Source organism: Meriones unguiculatus, chromosome 18 (genome assembly GCF_030254825.1).
Source record: "Meriones unguiculatus strain TT.TT164.6M chromosome 18, Bangor_MerUng_6.1, whole genome shotgun sequence".
Classification (NCBI taxonomy): domain Eukaryota; kingdom Metazoa; phylum Chordata; class Mammalia; order Rodentia; family Muridae; genus Meriones; species Meriones unguiculatus.
Window position 1 is genome coordinate 19,357,966 of NC_083365.1, and position 14,795 is coordinate 19,372,760.

The 14,795-nt window shown below is 46.7% G+C and overlaps 1 protein-coding gene across 3 annotated transcripts; it reads right to left on the bottom strand.

Annotated features, from left to right (window-relative positions):
* Positions 1–513: 513 nt before the first annotated feature.
* Afg2b (AFG2 AAA ATPase homolog B) lies at positions 514–11,577 on the bottom strand. Of its 3 annotated transcripts, none has more exons than XM_060372245.1 (8): positions 10,421–11,577; positions 9,730–9,915; positions 6,831–6,992; positions 4,657–4,866; positions 3,694–3,886; positions 2,097–2,227; positions 1,409–1,534; positions 514–708 (listed from the first exon to the last, which is right to left on the bottom strand). In XM_060372245.1, the coding sequence occupies exons 1-8, from the start codon at positions 11,573–11,575 to the stop codon at positions 544–546; spliced, it is 2,328 nt and encodes a 775-aa protein (XP_060228228.1). In that variant the 5' UTR covers positions 11,576–11,577; the 3' UTR covers positions 514–543. The 3 variants fall into 3 exon arrangements, with proteins under 3 accessions (XP_060228228.1, XP_021500745.2, XP_021500746.2); XM_021645070.2 differs by having other exon boundaries at positions 6,834–6,992; positions 10,421–11,576; XM_021645071.2 differs by lacking the exon at positions 6,831–6,992.
* Between the last annotated feature and the right edge of the window lie 3,218 nt (positions 11,578–14,795).

Consider the following 14,795-nt stretch of genomic DNA (forward strand, 5'->3'; position numbering starts at 1 on the left):
CCAAGATTTTCTTAACTGGTAGTGCTGTCACTGTCTTGCTGGAAAAACAACACTAATACGTGAAGACATTCACAACAAAGCTAATGTCACACTTCCCAGTGTCACACCCAACACTGAGCAGTGAATGCACAACAGCATTCTAGTCTCAAACAGTTCAGAAAACCATGTGTGTGTGAGCGACCGCATGCAGGAAGGGGGGAAACGAAATGAGACAAAATGCTAGAGTGGAGAATCTGGGCCAGGGAAAGCTGAAGTCCCCTGTTCTAGCCTGCAACTTTTCTGTCATCATGACACACTTCAAAGTCACAAAAAGTGATCAACCAAAAGTAATTACCTAACAAAGTCACAGCCACACTTTTCATTATGGTGTTTTAATATACCTTCTAGAAATAAGATGGTCCTTATCAGGCCAAGTTTATCAGTCTCTCTGTCTCTCTCTCCCTTCTTCTCTTCCTCCCTCCCTTCATTCCATGAAAGTATGAAGTTGCAACCACAGTCAAGTTCACATCCCAATTCATGTAAAAAACTGATTAAAATAAAAATTTAATGATTTTCCAAGTTAGGAAGTCGTTTCTTAAATAAGTTTTCATAGAAAGTCAGGTCCTTCACACTTAAGGATGGCTTCACGGTCTTAAGTGATTGTACGAAGTGCTCCTGTTTCACTGTGGTGGCTTCCAGTCCGTTTTCTTGCAGAGCAAACAAGGCAGCCTGCAGGAGACAAGCAACGGGGAACAGTTAATCTGCTTCATATTAAAACTACCAGTAATGACATGTCAACACTGGTCTGGTGACAAATCCTCAGTCTCACATCAAAGGAGTTCAGTGCCATCAGAAACACTAAGCTGAAAGTTAAGGTGACCAAAAATCCACCATAGATCATAACTTCTTGTATATTAAAAATCTGGCCTTAAATGGGTAAACTTCAGAATAACATACACACTTGGAGTCCACATACAGTTTAAGATGAGAGGAATCTTGACCCCAAGGTAGAAAAGTGTACACAGCACTGCTCAGAAAATAAAAAAATGACATGTTTTATGACCCAGCAATTCTCCTTGTGGCCATGTACATATATGGAAGATGCAACTCCACACTATTACGACAGGCAAATTGTTCGTGGCAGAATGCAGACACTCAGAGCTCAAAAGCTGCAAAACTCACCTCCAGTGGGCAGAGTGGCTACCTTTGAGGGGAAGCAGGGTCAGAGAGTAGGAGGGGTCCAAGCAAGATCCTGGGATGCCAACAATCTCTTCCTGACACAAGTGGTGGTTCTAAAAGTGTGGTCACTTTACAGTCCATCAATATTATATCCCTAAGATCAACGCCTTCTTCTCAATTTTACACTCAGCGAAGCTTACAGAAAAAAGAAAGACCTGCAAAGGCTCAGAACACAACAGTGCACACTTACTTCTTTGCAGAGGTTTCTAAGGTCAGCTCCAGAGAAAAAACAGGTTTCTGCTGCTAGGTTTTCCAGGGAAACATCAGGTCCTACTGGCATGTTGTTTGTGCAGACTTTTAAAATAGAAAGCCTGCCCTGGAACAAAAGCAAAACCAAAATGTTTATCATCTTCACATTTATGTTCAACACGGGCACAGTAAACACCTTACGTTCCAGTTTTCTTATCGTTATTACAAAGTGTGTGTGGTGTATGTGGTGCGTGTTTGTGTATGTGTGCTATATGTGTATTTGTGGTGTGTGTATTTGTGTGTGGTGTGTGGTATGTGTATAGTGTATGTGTGTGTGTGTGGTGTGTGAATATTCAAACAATTAAAATCACTCTTGCTTCTGAAAGAGACTGAGTCATTCATGATCCACACAGCAATGATAAAACCAGTGTCATAATAAATTTTGGAGTAGCCGATCATAACCATTTCTCCTTATGAGACAAGATGATTCTTTTGGGAACAGAGAGTGCTATCAAAACAGTTTTAGAAACAAATGCATGAACTATCTGATACATTTAGAAACAGACATTTACTTAAAAAAAAAATCTCTTTAAAATATGATTTTTAAAAAAAAGGAAGGAAAAATTAATTGTGAGAGCCCTTCGCCATTTGCCGGTTGCCTGGGTGCCAAGGAAACACGCAGGGTTTACCTGTTGATCGGGAGGGGGCACATAAATCATGGCATCTAATCTTCCAGGTCGTAGCAGGGCGTCATCCAGCACCTCCGGCCTATTTGTTGCCACGACGATCATGACGCTTCGATGGAGAATTTCTTGACACTCTGAGGGAAAGCAGGTAGCACAAGGTAATGTCAACAAACCGCTGCTTATTAAAAATCAAGTTAAGTCACGCATGGGAAAGCGCTGTGCCTGAACAGGGACAACCTTCCCTTGGAACTGGGATGCTTGTGCCCCATCCCAGCCACCATCTTGGTTATCAGGCCACCCCACAAACAACTCGTTAATCACAGAGCTACCCTGTGTGTCTGAAAGGCTAGTCCTGCTGGGCGTTTCTCCGCATGAAAACTGATGAAAGGCCAATGGAAGAACACCCGGCCGGTGCCCAAATCCACCCAGACACTCAACTCTCAACGCTCACTGACTGGCAGCTGCAAACAGGATGCTTGCATGGGCAGAATGCATGACTAATGGGAGACAGGTATTGTTTTACCAAGTCTGGCTTCCAATATCCCCAAAGATGGAAATTTACTTTTCAGTCTTCTTTGCAGAGGCAGAAATAATGACAATCAACCTGACCCGTGGTTAGGCAGACCCTGGATGAGAAGCAACATTTGTTCTAGTTTGAGGCAGGGTTCCCTGTACCCCAAGCTGTACCAAAACTCTTTACCCAACAGAACTGACCTTAAACTTCTACTCCCCTGCTCACACCTCCCAAGTCCTGGGCACACCAGCACACCTGGCTTATATGGTGCTGGGGACAGAACCCAGGCTTTGCGCATGCCAGACAGTTGCTTTGCCACTGAGCAATCCCCAGCCCAAGGCAGGGAACATTTAAAAGCCAGACAGGGAGAGGCCTAAAAGCCACTGAGTTGAATAAGCCAAGCAGCTCTCCAGTGGTCACCCTCAAAGCAGCAAGCTTCCCCACAAGCTAACGGGCTGCTGTATACTGAATCCCTGCATCCTGAGATCAGGTTGTTGTGGTTCCCTTCTAACCGTAGCGTATTTTCGTTCTACTGAGCGGCTAAACTGCTCCTTCTGGTTTTTAAAAACGTAAAACAAAAGAGAATATGATTATGATAAAAAGAAATCAGAAATGGCCTGCTCAGGACAACAAGAAGAAGCCACTCTCTCTGAAGAAGAGGCTCACAGAGGCAGGTGACCCCGAAAGCCACCCTTTACTTGCTTTCAACTACCAAAGTGACTGAAGGGCTAATTTGTTCTGTAATGTTTCACACACACAAAATGAAGACGGGTAAGTCCTTCTTCAGAATATACACACGAGAATAAATTCTCTACTAAGTAAAATATACTTCTCATTCTTAGGAAAAACAAAATTCACATCTAAGATAATGATAGAACTTTTCCCTTTTCTGCCCCAATTCACAATTTTTATCAGTCCTGTAACAGTCCCAAGAATTCAAATGAAATCATGTAAATCCCTCCGTAACATGAATCCAGCCCAGGAGAAGCAGACGTGCAGAAATGCTTTTTAACTCTGGCCAGCGAGCGGTTCTGGTGCACCCTGGCCAGCAAGCAGGGCTCCGTGGTCCCAGCGCCTGGTATTTACCCTGTTGGTTTGATTTACTCCCTCTTCTCTCTACCGTCCTAACTCCCACACCATCGAGTTCATTCAGCAGAGCTGAGAGAACCCGCTCCCGAGCATCACATCCCAAGGTGCCGACTGAGCGAGACCCCAACACTGAGTCAATTTCATCCAAAAACACAAGCGCTGGAGTATTGGCTCTTGCTTGTCGAAATACCTTAGTGAGGGAAGAAAAACATAACGTCACACGCCACTCCGGTGACTATTTTCACTTTGCTATTTTTAATTGTTAAAACAGAAAAGCGAAGATTCTAAGTGCTTAGGAACTGGGGAATAAATAAATAAAACAAGGGCCAAAGATGTAGACAGTAGTTTAAAAAATGGTCTTCTCAAAAGATATTTAACAAGCATGATGTCTCAGAAGCAACAATGCAAACTGTTTTCTTGTAAGGCAGGATTTCATCATGTAGCCCAAGCTGGCCTGAAACTCAGAGATCTGCCTGTCCCTGTCTCCTGAGCATAGAATTAAAGGCATATGCTACCACACCCATCTTGTGACAATGTTTAGCTTTAAAAACCAAGATAAAAAAGGCTGGAGAGATGGCTCAGAGGTTAAGTGTGCTCACTGCTCTTACAGAGGCCCTGAGTTCAGGTCGTAGCACCCACCCTGGGAGACCCTTAATCTCCTGCAACTCCAACTCTAGGGAACCCAGTACCCTCTTCTGGTCTACGTGAGCACAGGCATGAAAGTATATACACTCTACACAGACACACATATACATGATCATTAAAAATTAAGAGAAAAAAATAAAGATATTATCGCAGACTGATAAAAACCTCACGTCTGCCTTACTCAAAATCAGAGAAAGGAAATTTACCCAACAGTAGCAGCAGGTGGAAGGATTACGGGGAAGAGAGCTCTTGTTTTAAATGTAAACCTGTACGACTTTCACAACAGGAAAAGAGAATACTTAAAAATAAACAGACCTGAGACAAGACTTTCTCTGAATCTCCAACAAACGGCGAAAAGAGGTCAGCTCCGCTCACTGACACGAAGGAACAGTGGCAGCTGGTGGCCAGGGCCCTCACCAGGGTGGTTTTAGCACACCCGGGAGGACCGTAGAGGAGAAGGCCCTTTGGCTGTGTCAGACCCATCCTAACGAACTCCTGAGGGAACTTCAGGGGCCACTCAACACACTGTAAGCAAGCAGAGAGACAGAGAGGCGTCAGCGTGAGAGCCACTTGCCAAACGCCTCCCTCACCCGGCACCTCCCAGAGCCGCTGAGCTGAAACAGCCTCCGTGGTGCCTCGGGTCCTCACCACAGCACGGTAACCCCGCTCCCACTCACTTGCTTCATGTGCTTTCACTTGTGTTACCACGCTGGGCCTGGTCACTCTCCCAACATCTCTCTGTGGCTATTCTTTTAAAATTTTTAATTATCTTTCAATTTTTCTGTTTAGGTGCTTTGCCTGCATGTATGTACATGTACCATGTACAAGCCTAGTCCCTGCATAGGTCAGAAGTCACTGGATCCCTTAGAACTGGAGGTATGGATGCCTGTGAGCCGCCATCTGGGTGCAGAGAACTGGACCCAGTCCTCTGCAAGAGCCACAAGAGCTCTTAACTGCTGAGCCATGTCTCCAGCCCATGTGGCTATCCTACCTCTCCAGCCTCAGCTCAAATGCACCTGCCCCAAGGACCCCCCACACACACACACAGGGTCGAGGCCTTTCTGCCAGCCACAGCCGGTACTGACCTCAGCCTTACTTAGCTCATTTATGGTTCATCACTGTTCCTCTTCCACGCTGGTGGGGCACTCAGCAGCGTTCATGCCTAAACTCTCAATACCCAGAATAACACCTGCCTAAGGCAGACGCTCAGTAGAAGTTACTTAACAGGGAGGAAGTCCTGACCACCTCTAGGCTAGATGGCTTCACCGTGGTTTTATAGACTCAGAAGCTCAGGCCTAGAAAAGTTAGACTCGGACCTATCCACCTCACTGCTGGAGAGGTGGCAGGACCAACACGGGCCTCAGGAAAGAAAGAAACGAGTGTAAGGTGGGGAGCTCTGTTCTGGAGGAGAGAGACTTTCACGCTAACAGCCAGGTAGGAACAGGCACTCTGAGGAGAAAGGATGCTACAAAGAGATGTAATGAAATAGCGAGCGGAAGCATTGGGGGTGAAATGGAGACAGACCACAATAGCCCTCAAAGTTCTACCTGACCATGCAAAAATACGTGCAATGCCCTGGAAGGAAACTGAAGGCAGGGGGATCAGTCAAGGGAGATGGCAAGGGCAGCCTGGCCACCCAAACATAAGGAACGGTATTGAACAAAGTTCTGCTGCCGCACTTCTCACAGGGAACCATTGGCTGACTGCACTCACGAGACAGGGAATTAGGTGGAGGGGTGGAGCCCATTGGCTGCACTCCATTTTTTGTTTTTGTTTTGTTTTGTTTTGTTTTGTTTCATTTTTTCAAAACAGGATCTCACTCTGTAGCCCTGGCCATCGGGGAACTCAGATCCACCGCCTGTGCCTCCCAAGTACTGGGATTAAAGGCGTGTGCCCTACACCTGGCATTAGTGACCCTGGATTTGACAAAGGCTCCCCATAGCTTCAAACCCCAGCACTGTGGGGGTGGGGGATAGCATAGCGTCTACATATAATCTATATCCGTCTGTTGTAAATTATCTTTATCATTTATAATACCTAAATTATGTAAATGGCATGTACACAGTTGGCATACTGCATTGTTTAGGGGAAAATAACAACAAAAAAAGTCAGTGCAGACAGTATTTTGTACAGCTGGTTGAGTCTACAGATTCAACCACGGACACAAAGGCCAAATGTTCTCATTTACCGTCTCTCGGACTGTGGCGGCAAACAAATAGCTGTGACAACCTGCATGTCTCAAAAAATAAAGCATTTACTATCCAGCTCGTCGCGGGAATTCTGCTGACCTCTGTCCTATACTATAATAGAGTCTTTAAAGCAAAAAATTTAAAAGAGGATTAAGATGGGGAAAAACAAAAGCTCGCTAAATAAAGACTAAACCACATGACCAGGAATTTGGTAGGCCGAGAGCCAGAATCTGACAGCAGCATTTACAGACGCAGAATGGCGCTCTGCGATTCTGCAAGGGTAAGCTGATCGGTAACTGCTACCTGCTTTAACTTCAGCTTTACATCTTCAAGTCCACCTATCTGTTCCCAGCCAACAGGCTTGACGTCCATCCGTCCGATGGAACTTCGAAACGATGAGGGCTGAATCTTTTTAAAAGCCTCAAGAAAGTCTGTTTCCTCAATCTTGGGGCTGTTTTGGTTCTGAAGAAATATAATCCAAAAAGAAAAACGGAGCCAAAAATTAGGTAGGCCTTTTCTATCGGATACACGCACAACAAACACTTGAAAAAAAAAATCTTCTTTTGAACTTACAAGTCCAATCATCACTACTCTCATGTTCAAGCATCTTAGCCAATCACATCCTCAAAGCAGAAGCGCTGAGCTTACAGTCACAGCTGTCAACAGATGGTCCCCTAAGGAAGCCATTCCCAGTCCTTCCCCTTCAGTAACAGGAAGCTCTTCTCCCCCCTGGACTCTAACGAACTTTTAAGTTTTCGATGTGACAGAAAGAAATGCTATGCAACACTGTGTTGATTATACATGCGCACACACACACACACACACACAGTTGACAAGAGAAAATATGATAACGCTAACTTAGCAAAATGTTAAAAATTATGACTTTGGGTAAGAGGGTTTGGATGAAATTTTCTGTAATTATTTCGCAACTTTCCAATAAATTTTAAATTACTTTAAAATAAAAAAATTATTTTTAAAAAAACCTTAAAAGGAAATGACTTTTAAAGAAACCAAGAAGATTTGTATGTTTCCTGGTGTCTTACTGTTTACTGTCCATATCTTTTCTCTCGCACTGCTGTCTTTAAAAGTTCTTTCCATAGGAGGGAAATTGGGCTTAAAGCCTTTCTCCTGGTCTTAGGTTTGCTTTTTTTTCACATCTCCCAATGCTCAAATCAATGCTTAAGTCATGTCCTCATTGGCTCTCTTTGCTATACTCAAAGCCCATCTCCCCCTAACATTAGGTGTTTACACTATTTTATGATTTTCTTAATCATTCCAGTGAAGCACAATTTTAAAAGTTCCTTATGCTCATTTCCAGTTTACCTGTACTGTTGTTGAATAATTTGCCGTCATATCAAATTCAAAGCATTGGGTTGTCTACAAATTCTCATTTTCAACTATTTTATGCATTTATATAAGACCATGAAAGCAGATACTTACGACAGGCCTAGTGTGAATGGTATTACTGAAAGATGTTAACAACAGTAATCCCTAACATGATGTTTTAGGCCACGTTCACTTTCTTCATGCTTTCCTGTCCTGCTTAGTGACAGTCATTTGTTTGCTGGGGACACATTCTGACAAAATATTACCAGCTGACTGGGTTCTACTGTTGACAGAAACACTTACAGGCACATAACCATAATTCTTTGTTTTGTTTCTTTGCTTTACTGGCTTACAATATTAGATCCTAGGTACCTGAACACTAATTAACTTTTAGATAAGATCAGCTAGCGTTTGAAAAATCTACACTTGTACACGTATCATTTCCCTCTCAACACCCCTGCAGTCATTAAATCCTTTCTCCTTTGTATTTATTAAGCTATGTTTCTAATTCTTTGCTCAAGCTATTCAGAAAAACTTCAGTGGTTGTCTGCCCTGGAACAGACAGAGCCCCTCATCTGTCTTGTGGGAGGAAAAAAGCAAGAAGAGTCAGTACCTTCCCAGACATCTCTGTCCCTTCTTCCTTCTACTTCCCCTGGGTTGTTTCTGAACTTAGGTAGGGCCCTCCTCATGTGGCAGAGAGCTGGCTGCTCCACCTAAGCCAGAGATGCTGCAGATCAAGCCTGGGACTTCAAAGCAGAGGGAATTCTGAATGTGCTTCACTTCCCAGGGACACTCTGGAATGCTCAAGCTTTCCCTATCTATTCTCCCACCTTTACACAAACAAGCTCATTAAAACTCTACGCCCCTTGGTACCAAATCCATTAAGATGCGTACTCAGAAGTTCATATACCTTCTTCTCACCTTCAGCATTACAATGAAAAAAACGCTAAGGTTAGAAAAGATATAAATTATTTAGATAAAAACAATTTAGGATGCTATGAAGTGGAAATGTCCCAGAATCCTCAGCTGCAGAAATCATTATTTGCTGAAGAGATTTAGAGACTTGGGTTATCATATACTTAATGACTTGGTTTTCAAATTAGTATTATAGTAAAATATTACATTTGAGATAATCCTAAATATTATTAAAGTAATTGTGGATATAAGATTTGAAAATCAACAACAATCTTTAATAAAATTCCAAGTACCCAATTTTTCTTGGATTATGAAAGTTTATTTCTCCCATAGATATTTATCAATAATAAAAAAAAAACAGTATCTTGACAATGAAAAAAATCTTTTAGATACCATCGTATTCTAGAAATCAAAGCTAACTTTGGTGAAGTTAATCATCATCAGTGACTAAAATTCTTGCTGCAGTATCGTGGCTGTGGAGTGAGTATTCAAAAACACTTCAGAAACACAAACACACACACATAAACCCAAACATGTAGAGGAAGAAATGACAAAGGAAACACAGTAGAATGTTACAACTCGGTAACCCAGGTGAAAGCTACACAAAATTTTAGAACTATTTTTTTGCATCTTTCTGTTTTATGTCTCCAGTGGTTCCTTTAAAGCTTTAGATTCAAATCTGTCTTGACTCTTCTGAGGGACACTGTCTTTTCCTGACTGCTTCGAGCTCTAGCACTAGGGAGTTACCATGCAGTGAAGAAAATTCATGGAGGATATATTTGTATACATGATATGTTCATTCACACACACACACACACACACACTCACACGGAAATGGCTGTGGGGCTACCAACCATGCCAAGGGATGAATGTTCTTAGCACTTTTTTAAACCCCCAAATCAATCTGCCATGTTAACAGGAAGATTAACATGGCTGGTCACAGGCCAACACGTCCTACCTTCTCGTTCCTGAGAAGCGCACACATGGCAGCCTCCCTACAAAGGGCTGTGAGGTCAGCACCGACATAGCCAACGGTCATCTCTGCCAGGAGACCCAAATCAATGTGACTGGCGATGGGCATCTTTGAAGTAATCGCTCGAAGAATGGCCTCTCTCTGTTTAAGTGTGGGAGCGCCGATGACGACCTACAGGCAAGGCAAAAAGTAGGAAACGTAACAGCATACAGCTTGAAATCTTTCCTTCAAAGGTATTTTTATGCAGACCCCTACCCCAAATGTTAATTACTACATAATTACTAACTATTCTTACTATTCCTTAGAAATTAAGGGGAGAAAAATCACTTGAGGTCCTAAGACAAGGCGGCACTGAATACTCAACTTTCTTGACAACTCGGGAAGTCACCTGTAGAACAGGAAGCTGGGATCTTGTCAAGGAATGAATACATGTTTAGGGGGTAGTGCCTGTTTTTAATTTGCCTCTCTTGATCCTTCTCTTGCTGAATCTTACTGATTCCAAAGGCTATTTCAACAGGCTGTTACCTCCACAAACCTAAGAACGATCCCACTTCCCAGACAATTTGGCTCTGGAATAGTGAGAGCTACAAATCCTGCCTGACCCAGCTGTCCAAAAAAGGAGCTTCCAGGAACCAGGGGGGGGGGGGGGTGGTTCTAGCCTGCTCTCGCCATTTACCTCTCTGTCAAACCTTCCCGGCCTGCGCAGCGCTGGGTCTAACTCGTCCGGCCGGTTGGTGGCTCCAACCACCACCACCTCTCGGTCGCTGTGGATGCCGTCCAGCAGCGTCAACACCTGGGCCACCACACGGCCCTCGGGAGCCCGCTGGGAGGTGGCCCTCCGGGGGCAGAGGGCGTCCACTTCGTCCAGAAAGAGGAGGCTGGGGCCGCGGCTGGCCAGCTCCTGGGCGCGCTGGAAGACGCGCCGAACGTTCTCCTCGGTCTCCCCGGGCCGGGAGCCCTGCAGCGCCGGGGCGCTCACCGCCAGCAGCTCGGCGCCCGCCTCGCGCGCCACGGCCCGCACCAGCTGGGTCTTGCCCACCCCCGGGGGTCCTGCCAGGAGCACCCCGCGGGGCACCGCCAGCCCCAGCGCGCTTAGGGCGAGCGGGTAGCGCAGCGGCAGGAGGAGCAGCTCCCGCAGGGAGTCGGCCGTCTCCGACAGCCCCCCGAGGGCCACCTCCCCGGGGGGCTGGACCTGGGGCGGCGGCTTGTCGCCGAGCGTGATGCGGGTGTGCGGCGTGACCCAGCCGGCCGGCTCCGGGTCCGGCGTCCCGCCCACCACGTGCAGCGCCGCCACCGGGCCGGGGACGCCCGGCGCGGTGGCCAGCACGTGTCCCCGCGACACCGGCCGGTGGCGCAGCAGCTCGTGCGCTACCTCCAGCACCGCGGCGGGGCTCGGGGCTCCCGCCTGCGGCCGTAGCTCCGGCCACACCGCCAGGCGCCGCAGGGGAGGACACGGCACCGGCTGCAGGCGGTCCAGACGGAGCCTCCCCGCTGCCGCCACCGCGGCCGCCGCCCCGGGGCTCGCGCACTGCGGGTCCAGCTGCACAAAGCCGTCCGCCCCGTCGCGCCGCGGCCACGCCGTGCACAGGCAGCAGCCGCCGTCCGCCAGCGAGATCCGCAGCGGCGAGCCCAGGCGCGCGCCCAGGCTGCGGAGGGCGGCCGGCCCCAAGCGGCAGCGCTGAGTGCCCCGGTCCCGGGGATCCACCGGCAGCAGCTTCAGAAGTTGCCCGTCAGGGCAGGGCCCCGAGTCCGGAGCCATGGCTAGGACGAGCCACGCCGGGGAGAGCCCGGCCGCGGCTCCGCACGGCTGCCGGATGCAGGCGGCGCGCATGCGCCATGAAGCAACATGCCTCTGATTGACAGTCGAAAAGGCTTATGGGAAACTGCAAAAAGGCTAGGTCTCCGCCGATTTTGCAGGCACCGGGTTGTTCATCCGATCCGCTCTGACGTCTGACAGGCATCACAGCGTCGCCCCACTGGGCCATAAGGGTTTGCATTTTGCAAAAAGACTTCTCAAGGAAAAAAAAAAAAAAAACCAGCTGCTGAAGGTGTAAATAAAAAACTTGCCGAGTTAATAACCGTGATACTCACGCCTTAGGAAATATTTTACTCTCGCTCCAAAAAGTTCTGAGCGTCTAGACGTTGGAAAGAGGACACGATAACCGTCTTCCTTGTGTAAAGGCGTGTCTGCGAAAGTTAGCGGTGCACGTGTGGAGAGCTGTGGTGTAGAACTGACCAGGAGACGGGAGGTTTAAAGGGGTGGACAGCCAGTGGCCATAGCGAGGCCAGCAGAGGGAAGTACACATGAGGAGCCCATTGGAGCTAATGTTAGCTTACAGATGTCTGCATTGAATGAAAACGGGAGCGTACATGTTGCCTGGAGAGGCTGGTACAACTCAGGGACACACCATAAGGTCCTCTTACCTTAGCCGGGAAATGCACAGCTTCCCCACTTACGTCACAGATATCAAGAAGGGATTCAGTCCCTAGGCTCTCAACTCTTGCTCCCTCATTCTCGGTAGAATTATCTTTCCCAGCCAGTAAATCCATCCCGCTCCTTTGAGTCGGATCGTTTTCAATGTATCGTTTCGACCATCTGCACATCTGAATTTATCTCACCTACAATGACATAGTCTTGTGGGAAACCGTTCTAACCCCGGATGTGATGGTTTGCACCTGTAGTCCAACATCTGGGAGCCTGCATAGGGGTTATCACAATTTCCAGTAGAACTTGCTCCGCTTAGTGACGTCTAGGCCAGCACGACCTACAGATGGAAAAATGTTTCAAATAAGGAAAAAAAGAAAAACATCGTATTCTGTGGTCCTTTTGTTTGTTTCCAGAACCCCAAATTTGGCAGTTCTATGAGCACTATTTAGGGCATGAAAGGCATGCCCCACTAGAGGGCGTCCAGAACCAGCAACTGAAGGCCGCAGGCCCTTAGAAAACCTGGCTTTCTCTACTGAAGCTTCCACTATATTTCCCTCAGGTTGGTTCACACCCATTTGTAGGAAACAGCTGTAATCGCCTATTTATTGTCTTATTATATTGCCAGGCTATGGTAACGAAATACCACACGCTATTCAACTTATAATGGGCAATAGCAAATTGCTTTTTTCCCCATTTAAAAAAATTAAATTGTGTGAGTGCACTGTGTGTGTGTGTGTGTGTGTGTGTGTGTGTGTGTGCGCGCGCGCGCGCGCGGGCAGATGTCCCTGGAGTCCGGTGGCACTGGATCTTTCGGAGCTATAGTTATAAATGTCTGTAAGCACCACGCAGATGTTGGGAATTAAACTTAGGTCCTCCGCAAAGGCATCGATATATACTCTTAACCCACTAGCCATCTCTCCAGCCCCCTTTAGATTTTAGTTGTCTTATTTCACGGGTGCTTTGCTTTCACGTACGTAAGTGCGTGGCGTGCGTTCATTTACCTCTTACAGTTTTGTGGCGTGCGTTCATTTACCTCTTACAGTTTTGGAAGCTTAGGAGACAAAGGTGTCCGTGCTGGGTGATTCAAGACCGCGTGAGGGCCTACTTTCTCCTTCATGTACCTTTTCACCCTTTCCTGAGATAGTAAAAGGAAGGATCTAACCCTCCTGGGTCTCCTTTATAATGACACCGTCGTGGTTGTTCTTGGTTGCCACCTGTGGGAAGAGGGAACTCGACTGAGCAATTGCCTCAATCAGATTGGCCTATGGGAGCGTCGGTGGGGGCATTTTCTTAATTGGTGATTGATGAGGAGGGCCTAGTCCACTCTGGGCAATGCCTCCCTCAGCAGGTGGCCTTGAAGTCTACGGAGAGGCAGTTGAACAAGCCAGGTAAAGTGAGCCAGTGAGCCGCATTCCTACCTCTAGGTTCCTGCCCTGAGCTCCTGTCCTGGCTTCCCTTGGTGACACCCTATAGCCTTGTAAGTCAAATAAGGGCTTTCTTCCCCAAGCTAAATTTGGCCAGTATTGTATCATAGCAACAAAAAGCAAACTAGGACAGAAAATGGTACCAGAGAATGAGCTGTTACTGTAATGGGCCCAACCATGTGACTTTTGTGCTTTGTGATGTTTTCTGTAAAGAAGCTAAAGAATTTTGGAGCTTTGAATTGCAAAAGCCATTAGGTGCTCAGAGTTTAATGAGCTATTGTGCACACTTGTGTTGTGGATAGAAACATGGTTTTGTTTTAATCCCAGGTGTGGGATGTGGGACTGATTAAGATAGTCCACAGCAGCAAACTATTTGCCTCACGCAGGCTCTGAGAGGAGCTCTTTGCCAGCTGCAGATAGTTTAAGTCTGAGGACTCTGGAGAGAGAATAAATGCCAGAGCCCAGAGAGTGTTGGGGAGTTCTGAGAAAGAACAAGGCGGCTGCTGCTCCCCCACTTCGGCTCCTGTTACTGTCAATGCAGTGAGATAAGAACTTGGAGATCTCCTGAGATGAGGACTGGACTGCAACCTGATGACCCTAACCATCAGGAAGCAGCTAAGAGAGTTACACCCCACTTTTCCACTAACCCTCTCTCTCTCTCTCTCCTACCTGGTGTTGGGTGTTGGAAGGGATTGGAGTGGAGTAGGGAGAAAGAAATGTAAATAGTTTTTTAAAAAGTATGCCAACACACTTGGAAGGGAATGCTGAAAGAAAAGCAAACAATGGAGATCTGGCTGGTGATGTTTCAGAAGAAAGACAAGACTTTTCCTCCCAAATTCCGGAAATACAAATGTGTACCGCCAAGTGTGATGTTTGTGCTACTCGGAATAGAACCCAGATCTGCTCCATGAATACAAGACTCTGTGCTCTACCAGCTTTGTCTTTGGCCTAAACCCTTCAAGGACAGAAAAGGGGTGGCTTTTCCCTGGGTATTTTGTGCCTACCACAGATACCCCAAACATGTAAGCGTTAAAACAACCAAACAGCAAAAACCCTATTGAATGAATGAATGAGAGAATAGTGAGCAGGCTGGACTGGAAACGGGGATTTCATTGAGGAAAGAACTCGGTGCTATCTCATTGACATTCTGTGCCAGGCAAGATGCTAGGAAGTGAGATGGAATGACATGCACAGCACAT